This window comes from Narcine bancroftii, chromosome 3 (genome assembly GCF_036971445.1).
Source record: "Narcine bancroftii isolate sNarBan1 chromosome 3, sNarBan1.hap1, whole genome shotgun sequence".
Classification (NCBI taxonomy): Eukaryota; Metazoa; Chordata; class Chondrichthyes; order Torpediniformes; family Narcinidae; genus Narcine; species Narcine bancroftii.
Window position 1 is genome coordinate 334,238,973 of NC_091471.1, and position 25,283 is coordinate 334,264,255.

Here is a 25,283-nt window from a genome sequence, read left to right on the forward strand (position 1 = left end):
TTACCATGCTCTACGTCTAAATTAAAAATTAAAAGGTTGGACACCCCTGCTCTAAATGAAAGCTTTACAAATCACAACTCTTTTCCCTTGCTTGATTATCGCAACTGAGATCAGTTAATTCCATTTCTGCGCTTATTCCAATGAGTCATACAAGACCTAATAGGCCCTTCAGCTCAACTCATTCATCTCGATCCATTTGGCATTCTGGGCTCATCCCATTTGTCTATATTTGCTTCATATCTTTTTAAACCTTTCCTGTCCACATATCTGTCCAAGTGTCTTTTGAACGTCAAAACCATACCTGCTTCTGGCAGCTCATTCCAGATGCAGGCCATCCTCTGAGTGAAAAAGATGCGCCTTGAGTCCTTCTTAAATCTCTTCCCCCCGCCCCCCCCCCCCCCCCCCACCAATTCTAGAATGGTCTACCCTGGGAAAAATTCAGCATTCACTTTATCCATTTCCCTCATGATTTTATAGAACCGTGGAACATTACAGCACAGAAACAGGCCGATACTGTACTTCACGATACTGTGCCGAACCACTTTTTGCCTAGTCCCACTGACCTGAACCCAATCCAAATTTTAAAAAAAATCATCCTTCTGTCTCTTACAATCTAGGAAATAAAGACCCAGTCTACTTAACTTCTCCCTACAATTCAAGTGCTCTAGTACCAGTAACATCCTGGTGAAAATCCTCTGCACCCCTTCACACTTATTGATATCACAGAGATGCCATTATTTATCTCACCAATTGATACCAAGGCCCTCAATTATGGATTCTAATCACAGACAAGTCTTCAGCAGCCTAACAGCACAGATTCAAATCATGGACCATGTTCACCATATCGTTGGGGCATTAAATTCAAGTTCATTCGTACCTGGCGTTCACAGTATGCTTTCATCAGTTTGCTTAGAGGTGTATGCTTTTTGATTTTGAACTGCACAACTGAACCATCTTGGCCTGCCACCTTCAGGTTAATGTGGTCGTTTTCTGATTTCAGCACATCCTGTGGAAAAATTGGGCAAGAACAAATTGAGCACGTCAAATTTACAGACACATATTTACTATATCAGAAATAATCTCCCATTAATACTACACCAGAATATCATGTTTTGTCCATAAATTTGGGGTTAACTAAATCAAATTATTTCCAAGTCAACATTTAGTTCGTGGCAAAACTGACTGACATGTAAAAATACAGTTGTAATATTGAAATTGACCATTGGGGGTTAACTAATTTTGTCAGTGCTTACTCTCCTCAGGAGCAAAGGATTTAGTCACAATTTGTTTCATATTCAAACTCTCTCTAACCTTCATTGTTATCAGGAAATTTGTTATCTTGGGTCTAGAGCAAAGCAATACCTCAACTATAAGAAAGTGTATGTTTCAACATCCCCCCCCCATCCCTTTATAATTTCAAACAATGGCAGTGCCGAATCAAGAGCTGTGGAAAAAGACGCAATCCCCCCTGATCCCGGCACCAACAGGAGTCCTGCAAGCAGGTTGCTGGCAGAACAGAGGAGTGGGGTGTGTAGCCGAGAAGTTAGTGTGAGCCCCAGGACAGAAGGGGAGCAAGAGGGGACAGCTGCTTTCCCTTTGCAACTCACAAGTTTGGGCGCTAAATGGCAGGCTCTCCAGAAGTCAGGATCCACTAGCAGGGCGTCAAATCGAGAGAGGGTGGGCTCAACTGGAGCCAGCGCGGGCTCAACTGGAGCCAGTGCAAGCTCGCGATTGACAAGCTCAGATGAGGACACAGAGGGGGCTGATCGGGACAGTAACTGGCAGTAATGAAGAAGACCGTTGAGTTGGAGACATAGGTCCGTGAGATGGTAGCGATGGCAACAGCCGAGAGTGAGAGAGACAACCATGAAGCCAAGAGAGGTCGAAAGGCCGGGCTGCTACTTTAAAAGGGAGGAGGAGGGCCCGAAGCCCTCAAGAGACATTTTACAAACTCTGACCCAAATGGAAGAGGTTGGAGAAGGTAATGGACAGAAGGGTCAGAGACATTGCAGAAAAAACTGGACAGGATGGAGGGAGCCCTGGGGAATATAACAAGCAGGGTGGCAGAGATAGAGCAGAGATTGGGGCAGGGAAGGATAGAATTGCAACAATGGAACAAAAAATTAAAGGTCTCCTTAAAGAAAGGGATGAGAGATGAACTTCACAAAACAATGCAACATTAAATTAGTGAAGCAGAAAGAAGTCACAGAGGGGGGGAATCTTGTAGAGTTCATAAGTAAAGGATCCCCGAAGTACTTGGAAAGGAGGAACTGGGAGCCCCCTTTAAAATAGAAAGAGCCTTTAGAGCCCCATCCCGAAGCCAGTACTGGGATAAAGGCCCTGGTCGATCCTTATAAAGTTCAAATATTTTCAAGATCGTGAAAAAATATTAGGGGCAGCAGCAAAGGGGCAATTCAGAGGGGAGCCCCTCTGGAGTACAGGGGGTCGAAAGTGTTCTTTTATCCAGATTATTAGTGTAGCTATGCTCAAGAAATGGAAAGACTTTGAACCATTTAAGTGATTGGCAAAGCAGAAGAGATATTTGTGTTTTGCTCCACCCCTCTACCTTGAAAATTAAGTTGCCAGTGGGGGGGGGGGAGGGATATATATTTTTTTTTAAACAGAAAAAAGATGTCTCAGTTTATAAATACCCTGCTGACACTAAATGGTGGACCATGGAAAAGAGTAAAAGGGACAATAAGACAAAAATTATTAAAACTAATGGACTGTGAGGACTTAAAATTTCTGGGTTATATAGAGAATGGCTGCTTTCTGATAATGATAAAAGAAGTTGTGTGTAAGGGTCTGAGAGGGTTCCAGGACTGGCTGAGTGGAGAGAGGTGAGGGTGAGGATGGAGAGTCATGGTGACTGTTTGGTAAGAAGCATTGGTGGTGAGAGGAAAATGGTTGTGAGTGGGAATGTATATTATGGTGTTGTGGGCAAATGGGTTTGTGGTATTATTTTTTCTTCCCCAGGTTCAGATGGAGTGGAGCTATGGGCGGATAGTAAGAGATTGGGGGTGCGGGGGGTGGATTGCGGTGGAGATGGGGGGGGGGGGGGAGAAACACTTAGGGAAGGAACCCGAGTTTAATGGCTAAAAGTGTAAAGTATACTACTTTTAATGTTATCAGCTTAAACGAGAGAGTGAAACAATAAAGGGTCTTGGCTATATCTGGCATTTAACAGAATGGGAACATCAGAAGCTAAAAATGGGATGGGCGAGTCAGGCCATATCCTCATCATTTGGCTCAAAGGCAAGGGGGTGTAGCAATTCTAGTGGGGAAGATTGTTTCAGTGCAGGAGCAGAAGGTGATTACAGACAAAATGGGAAGATTTGTTATGGTGCACTGTCAGATATATTCAAAACCCTGGACTCTATCTAGTGAATGTGTACACCCCCAGCGATGATGATGAAAAATTTATACAGGACATTTCCCTATGATTGGTGAGGGGAATTGAAAATATTCTAATAGGGGGCAACTTTAATCTATGTCTGGATCCTGTGTTGGATAAATCTCCAAAACGAATAACTAGGACTAAAGCACAAAAGCCACTATTGACTGCATGAGAGAGCTGAATTTGATAGATACATGGTGGAAAAAGCATTTGAGAGTGGGATTACTTGTTTTACTCAAAGCAATAGGATTCCTCTCTAGTATAGACTTTTTTCTGGCTTCAGCCCATATAGAGGGTAAGATCATGGAAGCTGAGTATAGGGAAAGGCTTCTCTTGGACCATTCCCCCTGATTTTGACTATAGAAATTCCAGATAAGCAGGAAAAACCGAAGTTTTGTAGTTTTATAAGCCCTGTTCTGTGAGGACAACTGCCCCTCTACTCCAGATAAATTCCTTCTGTGGGACACCCTTAAGGCATACTTAAAGGGCCAGATAATTTGGTACACAAAGATGGTCAAGAAAAATTATGAGGGAAGTGGAGGAATTGGAAAAGGACATTACCTAATTAGAGAACGATGTTCAGGAATCAGGCTCAGAGGACCATTATAGATCTCTTACAAACAGAATATAATACACTTCAGATGTATAGTATGGAGAAGGCACATATGAGGTCAAGGCAAAAGTATTATGAGTTGGGGGAAAGAGCTCACAAGGTCCTCGCTTGGCAGTTAAGGGCAGAACAAGCCTCTAGAACAATCAATGCAATACAAACAGGGAATGGCCAGATCTCGTATAAACCAAAGGAAATTAATGAGACCTTCAGAGAATTTTATGAACAGCTGTATAAATTGAAATTGGGGATCCTAATCAAACAGACGAGTTTCTGGCCAGATTGGATCTCCCAAATTTAAGCCTAGAGGAGCAGGCAGGACTAGATCCTCCTCTTACAGAGGAAGAGCTGGGTAAAGCACGGAGTGTGCAATATTATAGTAAGTCTCCTGGGTAGGACAGATTCCCACCTGAGTTTTATTGAGAATTTAAGGACTTACTAATGCCTCTGTATATGGAGGTGATAGACCAAACAAGGGATCTTTCACAACGGCTATTGTTACGTCAATCTTAAAGAAAGGTGGTGGGAAGGAGGGAGGGAAGGGAGGGGGGAAAAAATGACACCGTGTCTATTCAAGAGGGAAATGTTTATGTGTATTTTGGTCAATATGGTTCATAGTGTGAAAAATTTTTTAAAATTTAAAAAATTTTAAATCTTAAAGAAGGGTAAAGATCCACTTTTGCCATCCTCTTATAGACCAATTTCCCTGCTGAATAGTGATTACAAGATCCTTGTTAAGGCCCTGGCAAACAGATTGGCGTTGCTTCTGCCAAAATTAATAAACAAAGACCAGACAGGCTTTGTGCAGGACAGACAAGCAGCTGACAACATTAGTAGACTGTTGAGTGTAATGAATCCGGCACACACTAGAAATGAGAGGGGAGTGGCCATCTCCCTGGATGCAGAGAAAGCTTTTGACAGACTGGAGTGGGAATTTTTATTTAAAGTGCCGGAGAAGGTGGGGCTAGGCCATCTTTTCAAAATTGTTAGGACATTATACCATGCCCCAAGGCAGCTTTTGCACTTACCAGATCTAGTAGACAAGGGTGCCCACTATCACCGCCTCTCTCCATTGGCTAAGGCCATTTGCCTGGACCCAGACATTAAAGGTTATAGAATGGGCCAGGAGGAGCACAAAATCAACTTATTTGTTGATGATGTGCTGATATATCTGACAGATCCTGTGACTTCTTTGCCTTAACTGCATGTGGTACTGGAGGGCCATGGGAAACTCTCTGGGTGCAAGATCAATTGGGGAAATAAGTGAGGCGATTCCACTCACTGAGGGGAATTACAGCCAACTTAAAGAAAATAGTAATTTAAAGTGGCCACAGGAGGGGATCGAATACCTCAGTTAATATTGATTGCAACTTGAATAATTTATATAAGTTAAATTACACCCCCTTGCTGGAGAGTCGAGGAGGACTTAAACAGATGGATGCCACTGCCCATAACGTTCTTGGGCAGGATTAGCAGCATCAAAATGAATGTGTTACTAAGATTCCAGTATCGTTTTCCAGACACTGCCCGTGCCGTTGCCCCGGGGTTTCTTCAAACAGCTGCTACACAAGATCAGAATGTTTCTTTGGAATGGTAAGGCGGCAAAGGTCTCTATGGAAAAATTAACATGGGACTATAGTCTGGGTGGACTGAGGATGCCAGACTTAAAAAATATCATTGGGCAGCTCAGTCGAGATACATTGCCTCTCTTTTCCAGGGAGTAGGTGTACCATCCTGGGCACAAATTGATCTGCACCTGGTGGGAGAGAGTATAGCAGAGGACTTTATTTATAAATGGGATGCCAAATTGCTGTCAGGAAAGAAGGGCAGCCCCATATTAAAACAAGTGATTAATATCTAAACATCAGAGTGGGGCTGTCCCCAAAAACGCCCCGACTCCTAATAAATTAATACCATTAATGGTAGGTAACAAGATCCTGAACACCTGGCACTGTAATGGCATCAGGTGCATAGAGGACTGTTTGGAGCAATTAATTTCTTTTGAACAGCTCAAAAACAAATACGACTTGCCAAATCAGACATTCCACAGCTATCTTCAAATAAGATCTTTTTTAAGGGACATATTGGGTCCAAGTATGGCCCTACCCCAGTGCAGTGCCATAGAGATTCGAAGGGGGAGTAGAAAGAAATTAATTTCTGCAATGTATTTCCAGCTCCATTCAGATGGACCCAAACTGAGCCTCCATAGATTGAGAAAGATGGGAGTCGGACTTGGATACTGTAATTAATGAGAGATTCTGGTCCGACTTATGCCAGGAAAGCATGATCATAGTCATCAATGCAAGGTACATGTTGGTACAATATAATTTTCTGCACCAACTGTATCTAACACTGCAGAAAATTAACAGATCAAAACGAGAACTCTTAGGACCAATGCTTTAGATGCAGCATTATGACTGGTTTGTTAATGCATGCCACTTGGTCATGTACTAAGGTCAGGCCCTTTTGGGTAGATCTAGGCAAAGTCCTAGAGAAAATCATAGGTAAACAATTCCCACAGGACCCAGAACTGTTCCTGTTAGAAAACATAATGGACATAAGGCTTACAATGAAGCTGTCCAAATTTCAAATCCAATTTGTGTTAATCGCACTGGCAGTGGCCGAGAAGTGCATTGCAGCTACTTGGAAGACCGACTCACCTTTCAAAGGATCTGGCAGCCATACATGCGCCACATAGGCATTATGGCGGTGATTGATTTCCCCCGTTCCCTGCTGCGGTGTCCTTTTCCCCGCACTAATCCCGATCAAGGAAAGTCAGAAATAGCCATTGAAGCACGACAATCCCTGTTCCCTAATTATTATTTTTCTGATGTAGAAATTTTTTTGTTGTTGGTCAAAGTCCGGATGAGTTGTCTTGTATTAGATGTGGTGGGGGGGGGGTGTGGGTGTGTACTGGAAAAGACAAGCCTGTGTATAGTGAATGAGAATGGCATATATGTAAATATGAATACGAGTTACCAATGATGGCACTAACAATGTATATGACTGCACAAGCTTATTTGAAAATAAAAATAAAATATTTTTAAGAAGTATTCTGACACACTGAAAAGAACAGAAGGCAATATGTAGTGTGGATTTGGTGGGGGGGGGGGGGGGGGGTCACGTGACCGCTCCACCGGGAACCTAGTCGGATTTTCACCTGTCAATCGAGGTTGGACTATGCCCACCCATTAATGCACATCTGACCATTGGCAATTATCTGCAGAGGACCATCTAGCTTATTGTACTACGAAGTCCATGTGGAGTAGGTCTTCAGTCCTGAGACAAACCCTACTTCACTACAGGTTGCAAAATGCGGGGCAGTTAGATAGCATTGGAGCCTTGCTCACATTAGACAAGGAACGGCAGGTAACCTATTGCAATCCTTGGTTGTTACAAGTCTGTACACAGTGGCTGATTATACAGTGTTTGTATGAGTGTAAGCAGTTGTTAGTATCAGTAGTGTTAAGTCTGATGTGGTTGATTATACTATGTTTTGTGATTGAGAGTTCTGTATGTGCAAGTCCTGGTGTGATCCCCTTATGTGTTTCAATAAACATCCTTCCTGTGTTCAGCCTGTGTCCAGAATCATTGCTCCTTGAATCCATTGATCTTTTCCCTTCCCACACAACTATATACCACTTTCTTTTGATTTCTCCACTTACTCCCAAAAGCAGTGGAAAAATAAATTCTTGATAGTGTTTAGTGCGAGACATAAAATGAATTTACTAGTGACTATTGTATTTAGGGCCCTCAGTTTAATTCTCATTCCTTCCTTATTGAACCTGAAGTCCCAATTCTAAACAAGTTTGCAATCAGCGGATAATATCACTCCTCCACTTATTTCCATCTGTCCATAATCTACCCCATTTATCTGATTCCACCTATTACCAATGGTAATCTCTGTCCAATCCCTCCTTCGTATGACTATATTATGGCTATTTTTTCTCCTCCCTCTCAGTCCTGATTCAGGATCTTGACCAAATTGTTGAAATATTTTTTGCTTCCATGGATGCTTCTTGAACTGCTGAGTTCATCTAGATTTCTTATTTTTGTTCCAAATTCCAACATTTTCAGACCCTTATGTCTCCCATCTGCCCCTACACCATGGAAATCCCTGCAGAACGTCCACTGGATTGATAGCCTATGGGAATGAATAACTACTGATTTCAGCAAAGTTCAAAGGTTCACTGTCTACTGAAAACAACATTAATTTCATTCTCTTTTCCATCTGATAGGCAGCAAACATCCCTGATCTCTGACCCAGCCTGCCTACTACCCGAGAGGATGTGTTTTATTATAGATTAGGATGCATCGCAGAGACCTCCAAGAATCTCAGTATAAGCAAACCATGGACTCAACCAAATTTTAAAATGTCTAAATGCCTTCAGTGGCATCTGCCTCACCTAGTAAGAGCCTTGTAGGCTCTGGTCCCACTGCACAAACACAAAGACACAAATGGAGGGCAGCACCACCATTATCAGAAAAGCCATTTCCAAAGTGAGCCAGAGTTTATTCCTCCTCTAAAGATATGAAAGACATCAATACTCTACTTTTGGGTTACTTGGTTGATATACATCTACCCAACTTTCTATCACATTCTTATGTGGGATTGTGCTTTAAGGTTGAGAATTCCAAATACTCATTACCCTTTCTAAAGAAATTTCTTCTAATCTTAGGGTCAACGATTTGAGGTAAGACTTCAAATCAAAGGGAAATAACATCTCTATTTTGCTCCCATCCACAAAACATTCTAAATATTTCGATAAAGTCTCCTCTCATTCCTGTAAAAGCCCAATTCACTTAATCTTCCTTAAGACAATTCCTCTCAGATTTTTTTTTTGTTTTTTGCTCTTTCTATTGCAAAATTTCCTCCTTGCAATAGGAATGTCAAATTCATTTAATGTATTTCATGTGTGGTCTCATTAAGAGTCGAGACAGAGTCAATACGAATAAACTTTTCTTTGAAAGAGGGGTCAAGAACTGAGACATATTATATTAAGGTGAATGCCAAAAAATCCGAAAGTGACAAGGAAAATATTTTATTAAAACTATACAAAGCAAATGGGGTTGGATCTGATGTGTTACCAGGGGTAGTAGTAGTAGTAATTATTGCATTTAAAAGGAAACTGGACAAGTATCTAAAAATAAAGAATTTACAAGACCAATGGGAAGAGATTCAGGAGTAGCATTCGTAGAATTATCCCTACATTGAATTAGTACATACTCAATAATCCAAATGGTCTTCTGTAATTAATGGATTATTTTCAAGTGCCTTGTTACTATTCCAGCATTTTTTCTGCAACTGATCTCTCTCCTTTCTTAATTACAAGGTTAAATTTGCTGTCTTTCAATCTGTGCAAAGTGTTTTTCAATCTATGGTATTTACAAAGATGTCAACATCCAATAACTACAACAGTACCTTTTCCAAAACCAGCAACTGGTGGTCATCAGTCCTTGGTTTTCAACCCCATTTTTCCCCCTCTGGTATCACTTCTTATGAGTTAACTTTTTTCAGCCTTTCCTCTGGACTCGTTATTCTTCACCATTTACATGTAGATTTTTGTGTCTGCCGACTTTTCTGAAAATGGTCTTTTAAAAGATTTCTTACTCCCCATACAATTTCTCTTCATAGGCTATAAGGCAGGCATGCACTTTCACTAATCTTTTCTTTTTTACAATTCTATAGGAAAATATTTATTTTTCCTTTCATTGCTGAATTCCAAAATGTTTCCAAACGTTTGCCTTATTGCCTATTTTTGGGAACATTACACATCTTTCCCTTCAATAAAATATGACCTATACCACTGTTGGCCACATTTGGACGGCTTCTTCTCAGGTTTTAGAGCCTTAACAAGTCTGGTACAAACTATATATTAATATTTTAAATGTTAGCCATTGCTTGTTAACAATCATATTTCCACTGTCTTTTCCCAAATGACAACACCACACCTCATACCTCATCTTGCTTATTTTTAAAATATTGGTTGCAGATTGAACTAAATTAATTTCAAATCTTGGGATAAAATTTTAGCTGGAAATGCAAACGTCCACCTTTGACTTCTGTACAGCAGCACTTGACCGAATGTGGTAACAAAGAGCCTCTGTGAAATTGAAATAAACAGAAAACACTGGAAATACTCAGGAGGTCAGTTGGCATCTGTGGGGGGGGGGGGGGAAGGTTGAGTTTTTCAGTCAACAAGCTTTCTCCAGAACTAAGAAATGACAAATCTTAACTTCCAAAGAAAGAATTTGAATTACACAAGCAGTGATTGTGCTGACTAGAAAGGCAGGAAGGGAGAGTGCAAAATAAATGGATTGTCTGGGGAAATGCAGAGGATGAGTTCTGAAAATAATTGAACAGAGAAAAAACACAAAATACATGGCTGATTATTTGAAATTGTTTAATACATTTTAAGATCCTGAGCCTGGAGATGTGCTGCTTCTTGAACTTCACTGGCATAAGCTTAAGGCCAAAAGCATCAAAATGGACAAAGAAATAAAGACACAGCCAACTGGAAGCTCAAGTTTGCTTTTGTGGGCTTCAGGATAAAAATGAAGTGAAGACAATTTCAGGGCATGCAAAATCAATGAGAACCCCTTCTACTCTGCACACAGTATCTTGCTGTTGGGGAAGAGATACAGGAATATCAAAGCCAGCACCACCAGGCTGAGAAACAACTTCCTCCCACAGCCAGTGAGAATTCTAATCGTCCAAAGGAACTGCTCACACTATCCATCCGAGATGCTCATATACAAACAACAATATTTATTTATTTGCATAGATAAATACTTGTCCTACGTTTGTATGTGTGTTGTGTGTCTGCACGTTTGGCACCGAGGACCAAAGAATTTTGTTCTGTCAGGTTGACAATAACCTTGACTTGAACTCAAGGGGAAAACTAGTCACTGGCTGAAGGCCTCATACTCAGCACACAGGGAGATATTGCAATATACAATAGGCTGGAGAAATTCATCAGGCCACGTAGCATCCATAGGAAGTAAATTGCAATCAACAAGGCCCGAACCCTTTGTCAGGAATCTGAACAAACAGGTTTCTCCTCCTGCATTAAAAAAAATGGAGGGAGGAAGATGCACAGGTTAACAAGTAAGGCAATAGTGGCTACAGGAGAGAGGGTAGAAGAGAAAAGCTAAGTAATGGGTGAGGAAGGACAGGTCTCTGATAGGATGAAGGGGAGGGAAGCTGGAGGAAAGGAGTGGGAGAGAGGGGGATTAGAACCATAGATCTTTACAGCATAGAAACAAGCCCTTCTAGTCTGTTGCCTAGTCCCACTGACCTGCATCTGGTCCACAGCCCTCCAGACCCATTCAATCCATGTACATGTCCAAATTCTTCTTGAACGTTAAAACTGAGCATTCACCACTTCAACTGGCAGCTCATTCCTCATTCCCACTACATTCTGTTTGAAGAAGTTCTCCCTAAACCTTTTCTCTTTCCCTCTTAACCCATGTCCTCTGGTTTGTATCTCACCTGACCTCTGTGGAAAAAGCCTACCAACATGTACTCTGTCTATACCCCTCATAATTTTAAATACCTCCATCAAATCTCCCCTCATTCTTCTATGTTGCAGGGAATAGAGTCCTAGATTGTATAACATCCTAGAAAATATTCTCTGCACTCCTCTTATTGGTATCTTTCCTATAGTTAGGTGGCCAAAACTGCACATAATGCTCCAAATTTGGCCTCACCATTGATTTATACAACTTTACCATAACATTCCAACTCCTATACTCAACACTTTTGATTTATGAAGGCCAATATGCCAAAAGCTCTTTATAAGCTTGTCCACCTGAGTCACCACTTTCAAGAAATTATGTATCTGTATTCCCAGATCCCTGTTCTACTACACTCCTCAGTGCCATCCTATTTACTATGCATGTCCTACCTTGGTTTGTCCTTCCAAAATGCAATACCTCACACAAGTCTGCTTTAAATTCCAACTGCCATTTTTCCAGCTGTTCCAGATCCCTCTACAAGCTCTGAAAGCCTTCCTCACTGCCCACGATGTCTTCAACTTTTGTATCATCTGCAAACTTGTTGATCCAATTTACCACATTATCATCCAGAACATTGATACAGAAAACAATGGTCCCAGCACTGATCCCTGAAGCACACCACTAGTCATAGGCCTCCCCAGTCTGAGAAGCAATTGCAACAGTTAAAACCTTGTGTTTTTGATTCTTAATTAATTTTGTGCCTGCCTCTTTAAGTGAACTATTGTTTGTAGTGTTACCATTGAGACTATGATGTAGTATGTCATAATATCCACCCAGGCTAATGGCTTGCTCTTTCATTCTACAACATGTGAAGGAAAGAAATTTTGCTTTGAATTTTTGTATTTCTTTTTAAGATTGTATTGTAGTGTGTTGTGAGTGAGCACACACAGCAAAGAGGCTGAGACACAGGCTGTGAGGTCTGGTATCACAACTGCTTTAATTTGAATCTCATGCTGTAGCCTTTAAGCCTTATTCTGTTCCGCCACCGCCCCTCCCCCGCTACACCCTGACGCTTGCATCCCAGTGACGCAAGCGCGTATGCGACCTTCTGGTCTGGATCGGAAGAGATGGTCCCGTGACGCCATCCTTGCCGCGGCTGCACAGCTGACCACATATGACAAGCGGGGGCAGTTTGCCGCTACAAAAATGTGCATCGCCACACAACCCCACCTCCCCAGAACCAGCACCGATGCCCTTGGAATGCACCACGGGAGAGGCACACTGTTTTGGCGGCCCATCTCTACGCGCTGGTGAGGGAAGACATGGCCTAGAATGTCTATTTCTGTGAGGCCGAACTGGCACTTCTCTGGATTAACGGTGAGGTAAGTGAACAGCTGATCGAGGTGTGTCATATGTTCTGCAGGCGAACTGCTGGCTACCAGCACATCATCGAGCTAGGTGAAAATGAAAGGCAAGACTCTCCCGAATGCACCCATGAGGTGCTGAAAGGTCTGTGCTGCATTTTTCAAACCAAACGGCATGCGTAAGAACTCGAAGAGGCCGAAAAGGGTGATAATCGGAGTCTTTTGGATGTCGTCTGGGTGTACGGGGATCTGATGGTATCCTCGGATTAAATTGACTTTGGAGAAAAGATTTGCACTGTGAAGATTCACTGCAAAATCCTGGATATGGGGAATTGGGTAGAGGTCCGGTGTAGTTGCATCATTTAGACGTCTGTAATCGCCACAGGGCCTCCAGCTACAATTGGACTTGCACAAAGTGGAGGGGTGAGGCCCTTGGACTATCAGAATGACAAATGATGCCCTGCTCCTCCATGCGCCTAAACTCTTCTTTCTCAAGGCTGAGTTCGTATGGGCCCAGACAGTGGGCACGTGAATGTAATGGTGGACCAGTGGTAGCAATATGGTGTTGAACGCCATGTTTGGGCATGGCTGCTGTGAACTGTGGGCACAGAATGGAGGAAAAATCTGCAAGGGGTTGGCCATACTGCCCATGTTTGGTCTCCACTGAAGAGAGCTAAGAGAACGGTTCATTTGATCTGTCGAGGAGCACTGTGTGGAAGATCTGCACATGAAGTAGTCACTTGCCTTGGAGATCCACGAGTAGGAATTGGGCTCGGAGAGAAAATCTGCTCCGAGCATGGGTTTGTCCACCGAAGTGAGGGTGAAGGACCACTAGAATGTGCTGTCACCGAAACATACAGGAATCGGTCTTTTTCTGAAGTTTCGGATGGCAGTGTTATTGGCAGCTCGAAGGGAAAGAACTGTGTGGTCTCGAGCGCCGTAGGGTGTATGACACTAATCTCTGCCCCAGTGTCCCCCAGAAACTTGTGGCCTGAGATGCAGTGGAGAAGGCTATTTGGTCTGTCAGCTGCCACAGCCACCAATGGTAGTTGGCCACATCATTTCCCGGGAACGAACATGGTTTATGGAATTTGCGGGTGGAGATCCCCCAACGCTGGTGATAGAAACACCATTTGGGATTGGGCTTCTCCATCCTCTGACGGGGCGGAGCCTGGTCATGTGGTGGACTAGACTAGGGCCTTGTCATCGGTGGAGGCCGTGAAACACAGTTCACAGAGTGTATGGCTTTGCATTTCAAACTGTAGAGAACTTCTGCCTGTGCCACAACTTTGTGAGGGTCGCTGAAATTGGCATCGCCCAAGAGGAGTCTGATGTCCTTGGGCATCTGCTCGAGGAACGTTTGCTCGATCAAGAGGCAGGCCTTGTGCCCTTCTGCCAGCATAAGCATCTCATCCATGAGGGCAGAGGGGGTTCTATCACCAAGGCCATCCAAGTGCAGGAGCCTGGCTGCTCGCTCATGCTGTGAGAGGCCGTACGTGCTAATGAGGAGGTTTTTCAGAGCCATGTATTTACCTTCCTCTGGTGGTGCTTGAATGAGGCCTTCGACTCGAGAGTTGGCTTCCTGGTCAAGCGAGCTGATGACATAGAAGTATCTCGTTGAATCGGAAGTTATCTGTTTGATCTGGAACTGGGCCTCTGCTTGGCTTGTTCATCCAGAAAGTCGGCAGGTTCAATGCAATGGCACCTACAGCTGCTCGTTCCATTGTTTTGAGTCTTCAGGATGTGGAGACTCATCGGGGTCACCAATGTAGTGTGTTGTGAGCAAGCACAGCAAAGGGTCTTGAGACAACAGGCTGTGAGCTCCGGTATCACAACTGGTTTAATTTGAATCTCGCACTGCAGCCTTTAAGCCTTATTCTGTTCCACTCCCCTACATTCTGACACCTGCGTCCTGGTGACACAAGCACGTACGCGACCTTCCGTATGAGATGGTCCGGCGACACCATCCTTGCCGCAGCTCCCCTGCCGACCATGCATGACAAGCGTAGCTGGTTTTCCGCTACAAGAATGTGTATCGCCACAGAGTATCTCTTTAAGATTTTGTAGCTTTATATACGTTATATATCTCTATATCTTTGTAACATTATATAGTAAATGCTTTGTTATTCATCATTATGAAAGTCTTAATACGAAGCTATGCAAACTGTTTAACTGTTCTATCAACAAATTAAAACTACATAAAGTAACAGCCACAAAGTTTGATTTGTTGGATTAGAGAGATTGAAATTTGGGATATCACAGCTCACACTTTGGAAGATAATATTTTGAAATTAGGATATATTAGAATAAAGTGTTGTCTATAGCAATCATCCACTACCACTCTCTAGCTTTTCGCAGATAGCCCAAGACAAATCCAGTTTACTACATCACCATGAAAATCAAGCATCTGAACTTTCCTTACAAACCTCCCATGTGGGGACTTTGTCAAAGGCCTTACTAAAGTCCATGAAGTCAATATCCATAGCCTTCCTTTCATCAACTTTCCTGGTAACATTCTCAAAAAAACTAAGATTGGTGAAACATTGTATAGTAATAAAAATAGTAAAATAGGATTATCACCGTAAGGGATAGGATAGACAGGAGGGACTGAGTGGTCGCAGTTAAGTTAACATTTCACACAAGTCACAGCCCACCGATAATTCGATACATTGGAAGGACTGAGGGAAGGTTTGTCAGTTTGATCCAGAATTCGATACACATGCAAAGACACTGTGATCTTGTAAAGGATGAACCATTTTGACTACTAATGAGAAAGCAACTTTTTGAAGCAACTCTTGTGGTCAGCCATTTTTGTGGAATTCAGAGCAAAACATGCTTTGTGAACAACTGGGCCTTATTGCTGGAGGGTCTTTTGGGAAGCATTTTGATTGTGACTAACAGTGGAGGTCACTTGGAGAGACTGCTTCGTTTTCATTTTAAGTGTGACTAGCAGTGAAGTTATTTGGGAGAGATTTGTGCCAGGGACTTGGAAGCTTCATGGAGGTCACCCAGTTCGAGACTTGCCTACAAAAGGACCAGGAGTGTAATGACCACAGCTTATGTGGATGGATGTTTCTTCAAAGGCAATGTAAGAAGAATTCGTAAGTCTTTAGCAGCCACAACTCCAGTCTCCCCATCAGTTCAACATTAATTCTGGGCATCAAACTTCAACACTGAATTTGAAAGACTGAACTTTGAAGCAACTTTCTGGATTTTGGCCTGGACTGCACACACACACACACACACACACACACACACACACACACAACTGGGGATAGATTTAGTGTTAAGGATAGTTTAACAGTTAAGATTATATCTTAAGAGTAAGAAATAAAATTAGTGTTTTAAATTAAACACTGTCAATTTCCTTTTCTATTGCTACTCATTACCCGTGGTTCATAACAGGAGGCGGAAATCATATTAAACATTATTTCATGTGAATTTTCATGTCTGTTGTTGTTAAACTGCTGATCAATTATTCTGCTGATGCTATGTGCTGTTTTGGGATTTTTTCAATTTCGTTCCGAAAAAACCCAAAAACTGAAGAACATATGGTCGGTCCCAAGCGTATTGTATCTCTAGTATATCCATTTATTAGCTAAACATTAGACAAATTCCCAGAGAGTTCATACTATGTCTAGAGAGCATTTAAAAAGGAAGGACTAGGCCTTGGTTTTATCCATTGCAGCCCCAAAAATGCAGAATGTCCTTAGTAATGCACTTGAGTCTTCAATCGCAAGTTTTCGTGCATGGATTAGAATGCTTTTCTTTCCAACAGTAGTGAAGATACTGACACCAAGAGCATAATTAGTAATAATGGCACTCATCCGATTACACAACCTGTGCCCACACAGGCTCTTGCAAGCCCAGAGTTGCCATTGAGGCTGCACAGTCTCTCTAGAAGATACAAGCTTGTGAAATGAGAAAAAAAGTTGGAGACGTGGAAAATGATACATTTTGAAGGAACATTTGGAAAGATGAGTATCAGCATAAATTGAATGGCTTACTGCAAATTCCATGAAGTGCATTTCCATCCAAAGCAAATGAACTTTGGTTCATTATATTGTACTGATACAGTGAAACACTAACTCAATTCCCTTCTCCTCATGGTGCCAAATCTGTAGATCATTTAAGTTATAGTATTCATTTTTCTAAGATTTAAAGAAAGAGAATGCAAAAGCAAGAATGTAATGGTGCAGCTTTTACAGCATTGGTCAGTTTACATTTGTATAGTGTTGTGAGCAGTTTTAGGCCCCACATTAAACAGTGATGTACTGGGGCTAGATAGGGTCCAGAGGTGGTTTACAAGAATAATCCTAGGGATCAGGTTAAAGTATGAAAACATTTGATGGTTTTTAGTCTGTACATGCTGATTTTTAGAGGGTGTAGTGGGGATCTCAATGAAACCTACCAAATGTTGAGAGGGCTGGAGAGAATGGATTTGAAGAGGTTTCCAGCAGTGGGAGAGTCTAGGACCAGAGGGCACAGTCTCAGAATAAAAGGATGTCCCTGTGGAACAGATAAGAGAGAAATTTCTTCATCCAAAGGGTAGCAAATCTGTGGAGGCCAAGTCATTGGATATATTTAAAGCAGAGGTTAAGATGTTCTTGATTAGTAAAAGTGGTACAAGTTTACAGGGAGAAGGCAGGAGAATGTAGTTAAGAGAACAAATATATCAGCAATGATTAGAATGGCAGAGAAGATATGATGGCCTGAATGGCAAAATTCTGCTCCTCTGTCTTATGGTCTTCTGTAGATAACTGTTGACATCATAAACATTCAATGAGACAATGGCCCCAGGATGTCTTCAGATACCAAACTACAAGCAAATAGTCTCAACATGAAGTAAATTTTAGTTCCAAGATATCCTCTCTCCCACTGTTACAAATTATAGGATACTAGAAAACAAAAGTATTAACAACTTAATGGGTACCAAATAAAAACTAAATTTTTATCCTCTGCATTGCCTTGCAATCTACCATGACTCACTAATCTGCAGAACACTTCTCAATGACCAAATTTTGCTTTCCCTGACACACTATGGACAATTAATTGCATTATATGGTGTGCTATAGAGCTTATTTAACAAGATAGAAATTCATCAAATGGGATAATCAAATTGCTGCCTGCCCCAAAACCCATTCATTAATATTGTCATGCAATCTCTCTCATGCCTCCAGCTGTTTTTTTTTGCTCTAGATTCTAGCATCTGCAGTCTCTCGTGTGTCTTCATGAATATTGTATTTCCATCTGTCTGCGCATTTGCACCATTTTTAATCACTTATCCATGGAATTTTGTTCAAAGTTACAGATCCACAAGAATAACCAGAATAAGGAAAATGCAAAAAGTAAAGAAAGTCTTGCTCTTGATAGCCAGGAAATGGTCATAGATGTTAGTGAATATTTGGTTAGTGCATAAAAGCAGATACAAAAGATCACAAAATCTGAAGTTGTACTGCTCAAAAATTACTCTTCTATTTACTCTACCTCACTCAAAAAGTTTTCATTTTATTTAGGAATTATAGCTTCACAGGATCCAACAGTAGTTACATAATTCTTCATGTGTCTTTTGATTCCTCAATATTTACAACCAATGGGTAAATGAAGGAGAAAGTTTTTATTCCTTCAGAAATAAGACATTTAACTTTGTCTGAGGCACTATCATTGAACTGGTAGTTTTTCTGGTTAAGAGTCTGGAAAAACAACCAACTGAAAAACCTCACAAAGATAAGCGTATACAGAGCCGTTGTCATACCCACACTCCTGTTCGGCTCCGAATCATGGGTCCTCTACCGGCACCACCTACGGCTCCTAGAACGCTTCCACCAGCGTTGTCTCCGCTCCATCCTCAACATCCATTGGAGCGCTCACACCCCTAACGTCGAGGTACTCGAGATGGCAGAGGTCGACAGCATCGAGTCCACGCTGCTGAAGATCCAGCTGCGCTGGATGGGTCACATCTCCAGAATGGAGGACCATCGCCTTCCCAAGATCGTATTATATGGCGAGCTCTCCACTGGCCACCGTGACAGAGGTGCACCAAAGAAAAGGTACAAGGACTGCCTAAAGAAATCTCTTGGTGCCTGCCACATTGACCACCGCCAGTGGGCTGATAACGCCTCAAACCGTGCATCTTGGCGCCTCACAGTTTGGCGGGCAGCAGCCTCCTTTGAAGAAGACCGCAGAGCCCACCTCACTGACAAAAGGCAAAGGAGGAAAAACCCAACACCCAACCCCAACCAACCAATTTTCCCTTGCAACCGCTGCAATCGTGTCTGCCTGTCCCGCATCGGACTGGTCAGCCACAAACGAGCCTGCAGCTGACGTGGACTTTTTACCCCCTCCATAAATCTTCGTCCGCGAAGCCAAGCCAAAGAAAGAAGAATGTTGAATGGGGATAAATACTGATTAGGTACCAAGAACACTCCCTTGCTATTTAAAAAAGTTCTGCAAAATGTTGTATCTAACCAAAAGAGCAAATGGTGGCTTCAGATTAAATAAAGCAACTCCAAAACAATCACCAATATAAATTTTGTCCGCAACACTGAAGTCGGAAATAAGGAGCTGCCAGAGGGACCCACCGGATCAAGCAGCTCTCCTGTCTTGAAAAAGCATCTCAGACTGTCATTTCTCTCCATGTATGCTGCCTGATATGCTGTGCTCCTCCACTTTTTCACGGTTTGCTCAAGATTCCCAGCTTCTACAGTTTCTTATGTCTCTGGTGTCACAGGTTGTGGCTTCAAGTGCAGAACCAACTAAGTCACAGCAAGCAAAAATCAATAGCAAGTCCTGCTTCTTTTTAATGTGCTAGCAGAGATTTCAATTGAGCAGAGAGGCAGTAGCAGTCTTCCACTAGAAGGTTGATCTTAAAATATGGCATCAGCTATTCAAAGCAGATGAAAAGAAATTTCTTCATTCAGATGGTGGTGAATTTTTGTAATTCTCTATCCAAGAAAGTCATGGAGATATAGTCATCGAGTGCATTTGATACAGATCTATAAATTCATAGATGTTAGCGAATATTTGGTTAGTGCATAAAAGCAGATACAAAAGATCAACAGGATGGCATCATGGGCAAAATAGACTACCCCTGCAGCCATTTCTTATGTTCATCAAGATCAATCCTGTTCTCTTTCCAGAACAGTAATCAGGTCCAGATACTGAAAAGCATTGGCACAATTGTTGAATTCAGTTTAATGCAAATTAACTACAAAATACTGCACCTTAACCGGCATTGAATAAAAATTTACAAATGCCAATCTGTCACTGTACAACCTCTGCCAATGTGCAGCTAATGGAGATCACTCATTCCACAGTGCAAAAAAAGGTATCTACAGCTAGCAGACGCTTGGACCCCTTGACATAGAAAGGGTAAATGATCTAGAAAACAAAATGAAGGAGAAATTTCTGCATTGTGAGCATGAATCTTTGGAGGCTCAGTCAATACAGATCAATATTACAAGAATGCAATGCACAAAAGGTCAGGGAATGGGGTGGACAATCAGCTGTGATTTTCGTAAATGCATGAAGGAGACTCTCTGAGTAGACTCCAAATGAAAATTTGCCTATGGTGTTAGTACAAATACAAGAGAATGATCCTGGGGAGACTGGTGTTTCCACAACTAGGCACTGACCACACTGCCCAGTGCGCCTTGCAGCCATTCGATTTATCAGGCCGTTGGGCTTTTTGAGGATTTAAAGCACATTGTACGAGCACCACGTTTTCGCTACAACATTATTTGATGTTTATAAGCTCGCACCGCCTCGGCCGGGCTCCGGCAGAGCAGAGGCGTGCTGTTGGGGCCGCCGCTCTCAGGTTTCAGCCGCCCAGCCAAGCGGAGAGTTCCTCACGCCGGCCACCATCACGTACCGAGTTGTGCCGACCCTCCAGCCCGCAACAGGGACTCGCTGGCACCGGGGAGGGAGGGGAGGGCCGCGCTCCCACTCATCCCGGCCTCGGGCCCAGGCCGCTCCGAATATGGCGGCAAAATTTCAAACGGGGCCGAACGAGCGGCCGCCGTGCAAACAACGCCAAACGGCGGCGGCGAGGGGAGAAGGGCGGCAGGGAAAGAGCGGGCCGCCGCCCGCAACCAGCCGCGACCCTCCCCGCCTCCGCCTCCCCGTTCCGCCTTACCTTGGGCTTCTCGTCCGCCATTGTGTCTTCTCGCCCGCGTCTCTCCGGCACAAAGAGAGGGAGCAGGATTAATGGGGAGAGGGGGAGGGGAGACCGATGCGCGCCCCCGCTGCCTCTCGTCCACGCGCACGCATGTGGAACGAACTCAACGTGCGTGCTCCCGCGACTCCGACCCCAATCTGATTGGCAGCGCGTCGGGTCCGTGAGGCGGGAATAACAAAGAGGAGCGGGGATGGGAGAGAGGGAGGGGGGGGGGTGTCGGGCGCGCGCTGCGGAGGAAGAAGACACGTGACCCTTTCCACCAACGCTTATTACGTCAGGGATCGCGCACTCCTGGCCACTCTGGCCGATGGTGGCGAGCGAATAGGTATGTGGACCCTCCACCCTTCCCAATTCTGAACACTCGCTCCCCTTATCTATTTGGCTCTTTGTTCAATGAGATGGATCCACCCATGCAATTCAGCACCACTACCCACGCTGACAATTGTTAAGGTTATTTTTATATATAAATGTCTTTAAAAGTGATAGATTGTGGGGGGTTTAATGTAGGTCACTTCACAAACAGATACTTGTACTTCACATCTCATTTAAAATACAAGAGCTTTGCTGAAGTCAGACATGCAGGCACCAGTGGCTTTGCAAAAGACAATGGAACTGCTTCAAATGCAGGTGCAAATGGAAAAGTTGGGGCTGATAAAGACCTTTCAAGGATTGGAGTTGGAGCCTTGGGAGGGGTTTTGGGTTTTACAAGCAGAGAAGTCAGTTCGGAAGTAGCTTTTTTTGAGACTGCCTCATTGACAAGCTGGTAGGCTTGTTGAAAACGGGTTGTGAGTTCTGAGTTCAGCCCGTTGAAAGCCCTTGAAGTCCTTACAAGAGGAGATGGCTGGCTAGTGTTTCTCCTGAAATAAAGGGAAACAAGAGGAACTCTGTGGTGATCTGGGTTATCATTTGGAAAACCCATAATGGGGCAAGTTTCATAGGCAAGACACTGAAATAACTGATAGGAGGAAATCCATTTGTGTGTGTCCAACAAGAAACAAATATCTCTCTGAAATAAACGAGAACCTTCCTGAGCGGTAACCATTTACCTTTAAGCACCAGAGCCTGGTGAAAATTCATAAATGTTAAATTCTGTGCACAGTATAAGAATTGCCTGATACCAGTGAATGATTGGACTATTAAAGTAAAGAACTTTCCTAAATATATACACATTACATACATGTGCGCTTAGAATTAGAAGGGGGTTAAGTTAAGTTAATAGTAATAAGTTAAAGTTTGATCCTGTTTAAAAGAAAATTAAAAACATCTTTTGTTTAAGAAACCACTTGTCTTGGTGAATTTATATTGCTGCTGGGTTTTGGGGTCCTCTGGGCTCATAACACACTCATGAGGATGGGTTTGTATTGTGCACTGTTTATGATTGACATTCATATTTTTAAACATGAAGATGAACAGAAGAAATGCCAGATTCATGTAAAACAGCAATAATTACAGTAATACCAAAGACGGGGAAAGATCCACTAACACAAGCATCATATAGACCAATATCTCTACTTAACTCAGATTATAAGATAATAGCTAAACTATTAGCAAACAGATTGGCCGACTATGTACCAAAAATAGTAAAACTAGATCAAATTGGATTTATTAAGAAAAGACGAACAACGGACAATATCTGTAAGTTCATTAACTTAATCCATGCAGTATAAAGAAATGAGATGCCAACAGTGGCAGTTGCTTTAGATGCAGAGAAAGCCTTTGACAGAGTAGAATGGAATTATTTATTCAAAGTACAACAGAGGTTCAACCTACCAGAGAAATATATTAATTGGATTAAAGCATTATATTAGGGACCATTGGCGAAGGTGACAGTAAATGGATATATATCGAACCAATTTAAATTAAGCAGGTCATCTAGGCAGGGATGTCTACTATCTCCCTCACTGTTCGCTTTAGCTATAGACCCCTTGGCAGATCTGATAAGAACAGAAAATAAAATAAAAGGGATAAAAATAAAAGAGAAGGAATATAAAATCTGTCTATTTGCAGATGACATCATAGTATACTTAACAGAACCAGAATTATCAGTAAAAGAATTACATAAGAAACTGAAGGAATATGGAGAAATATTGGGGTACAAGATCAACGCAAATAAAAGTGAAGCGATGCCAATGAATAATGCGGATTTGACAAAGTTTAAATGGCAAACACAAGCAATCCGATACCTAGGTATTAGACTAGATAATAATCTAGGCCATCTATGCAAATTAAAGTATCAGCCATTAATGAAGAAATTACAACATGACTTAGAGCATTGGAAAGATTTACCACTAACACTGATAGGAAGGGTAAATTGCATTAAAATTAATATCTTCCCAAGGATACAATACCTATTTCAATCGTTACTAATTCCCTTAACAGAGAAATTCTTCAATGAGCTAAAGAAAATAATAAGGAAATTCTTATGTAAAGGGGGGAAACCGAGGATAGCGCTAGATAAATTAACAGAATGGTACAAACAAGGGGGGCTTACAGCTATCCAACTTTAAGAATTATTATAGACCAGCACAATTAAGATATCTATTAGATTTTTATCAAACAAGGGATAAACCAGATTGGACCAGGATAGAGCTAGATAAAATAGGGGAGAAGGTACCAGAACATATACTTCATAAGTGTGATGAAAAACTGGTGCAATATAAAAGTTCACCATTACTGTACCATCTGCTCAACATTTCGAAGAAGATTCACATAGAAAGGAAAGAAAGAAATTACCAACTACCAAAATTATTATTTTTTTTTTATTTATTTTTCACACTATAAACCATATTGACCAAAATTTACAGACATTTTTCTTCTTAAATATATACAGTGTCGTTTTCTCCCCCTTTTTCCCCCCTCCCTTCCCTCCCTCCCTCACCCCCTTCCCCATTTATTTAAAGTTCAATCTATAACATACATTAAACCCGTTAAACAATGTTGTCACTTAATAAAAATAAACAAGAAATTTTACTGAGTCAGTTCTTTTCGTTATCTTCTCCTTCTGTCATTTTAGGTGGTGGAAGTCCACGGTGGGATTTAACTATTCTGTTTCATGTATGGCTCCCATATTTGTTCGAATATTGTAATGTTATTTCTTAAATTATATGTTATTTTTTTCTAATGGAATACATTTATTCATTTCTATATACCATTGTTGTATTCTCACGTTGTCTTCTAATTTCCAGGTTGAAGTAATACATTTTTTTGCTACAGCTAGGGCTATCATAACAAATCTTTTTTGTGCTCCATCCAAATCGAGTCCAAATTCTTTGTTTCTTATATTACTTAGGAGGAAGATCTCTGGGTTTTTTTGGTATATTGCTTTTTGTGATTTTATTTAATATCTGGTTTAGATCTTCCCAAAATTTTTACACTTTCTCACATGTTCAAATTGCATGAATTGTTGTTCCCGTTTCCTTTTTACAGCGAAAACATCTGTCTGATACAGTTGGGTCCCATTTATTTAACTTTTGAGGTGTGATGTATAGCCTGTGTATCCAGTTATATTGTATCATACGTAACCTCATGTTTATTGTATTTCTCATGGTTCTGGAGCATAGCTTCTCCCATGTTTCATTCTTTATCTTTATGTTTAGATCTTGTTCCCATTTTTGTTTAGGTTTACCGGTTGTTTCCTCATTCTCCTTTTCTTGCAGTTTGATGTACATGTTTGTTACAAACTTTTTAATTATCATTGTGTCTGTAATCACATATTCAAAATTGCTTCCTTCTGGTAACCTCAGACTGTTTCGCAATTTGTCCTTCAAGTAGGTTTTCAGTTGGTAGTATGCAAACATTGTATCGTGAGTTATATTATATTTATCCTTCATTTGTTCAAAGGATAATAATTTATTTCCCAAAAAATAATTTTCTATTCTTTTGATCCCTTTTCTCTCCCATTCTCTAAAGGAAAGGTTATCTATTGAGAAAGGGATTAGCTGATTTTGTGTCAATATTAGTTTTGGTAGTTGGTAATTTGTTTTATTCCTTTCTACATGAATCTTCTTCCAAATGTTGAGCAGATGATGCAATACCGGTGAATTCCAATGTTGCACCAATTTTTCATCCCATTTATAGAGTATATGTTCAGGTATCTTCTCCCCTATTTTATCTAGTTCTAATCTGGTCCAATCTGGTTTTTCCCTTGTTCGATAAAAATCTGACAGGTATCTTAATTGTGCGGCTCTATAATAATTCTTACGGTTTGGTAGTTATAAGCCTCCTTGTTTGTACCATTCTGTTAATTTATCTAGTGCTATCCTCGGTTTTCCCCCTTTC

The 25,283-nt window shown here is 41.7% G+C and overlaps 2 protein-coding genes across 2 annotated transcripts in view; one reads left to right on the forward strand and one right to left on the reverse strand.

Annotated features, from left to right (window-relative positions):
• The window catches only part of LOC138759251 (small ubiquitin-related modifier 2), a 32,409-nt gene extending 11,240 nt beyond the window's left edge, over positions 1 to 21,169 (reverse strand). The window contains exons 1-2 of the mRNA XM_069929370.1: positions 20,964 to 21,169; positions 878 to 1,006 (exon numbers count right to left, since the gene is read on the reverse strand). Of these exons, the coding sequence (XP_069785471.1) occupies positions 878 to 1,006; positions 20,964 to 20,984 (150 nt within the window). The 5' untranslated portion in view covers positions 20,985 to 21,169. The remainder of the gene's footprint in view (positions 1 to 877; positions 1,007 to 20,963) is intronic.
• A 140-nt stretch (positions 21,170 to 21,309) lies between these two features.
• The window catches only part of nup85 (nucleoporin 85), an 88,864-nt gene continuing 84,890 nt past the window's right edge, over positions 21,310 to 25,283 (forward strand). Inside the window, exon 1 of the mRNA XM_069929377.1 lies at positions 21,310 to 21,330. The gene's annotated coding sequence lies outside the window, so the exon portion shown is untranslated. The remainder of the gene's footprint in view (positions 21,331 to 25,283) is intronic.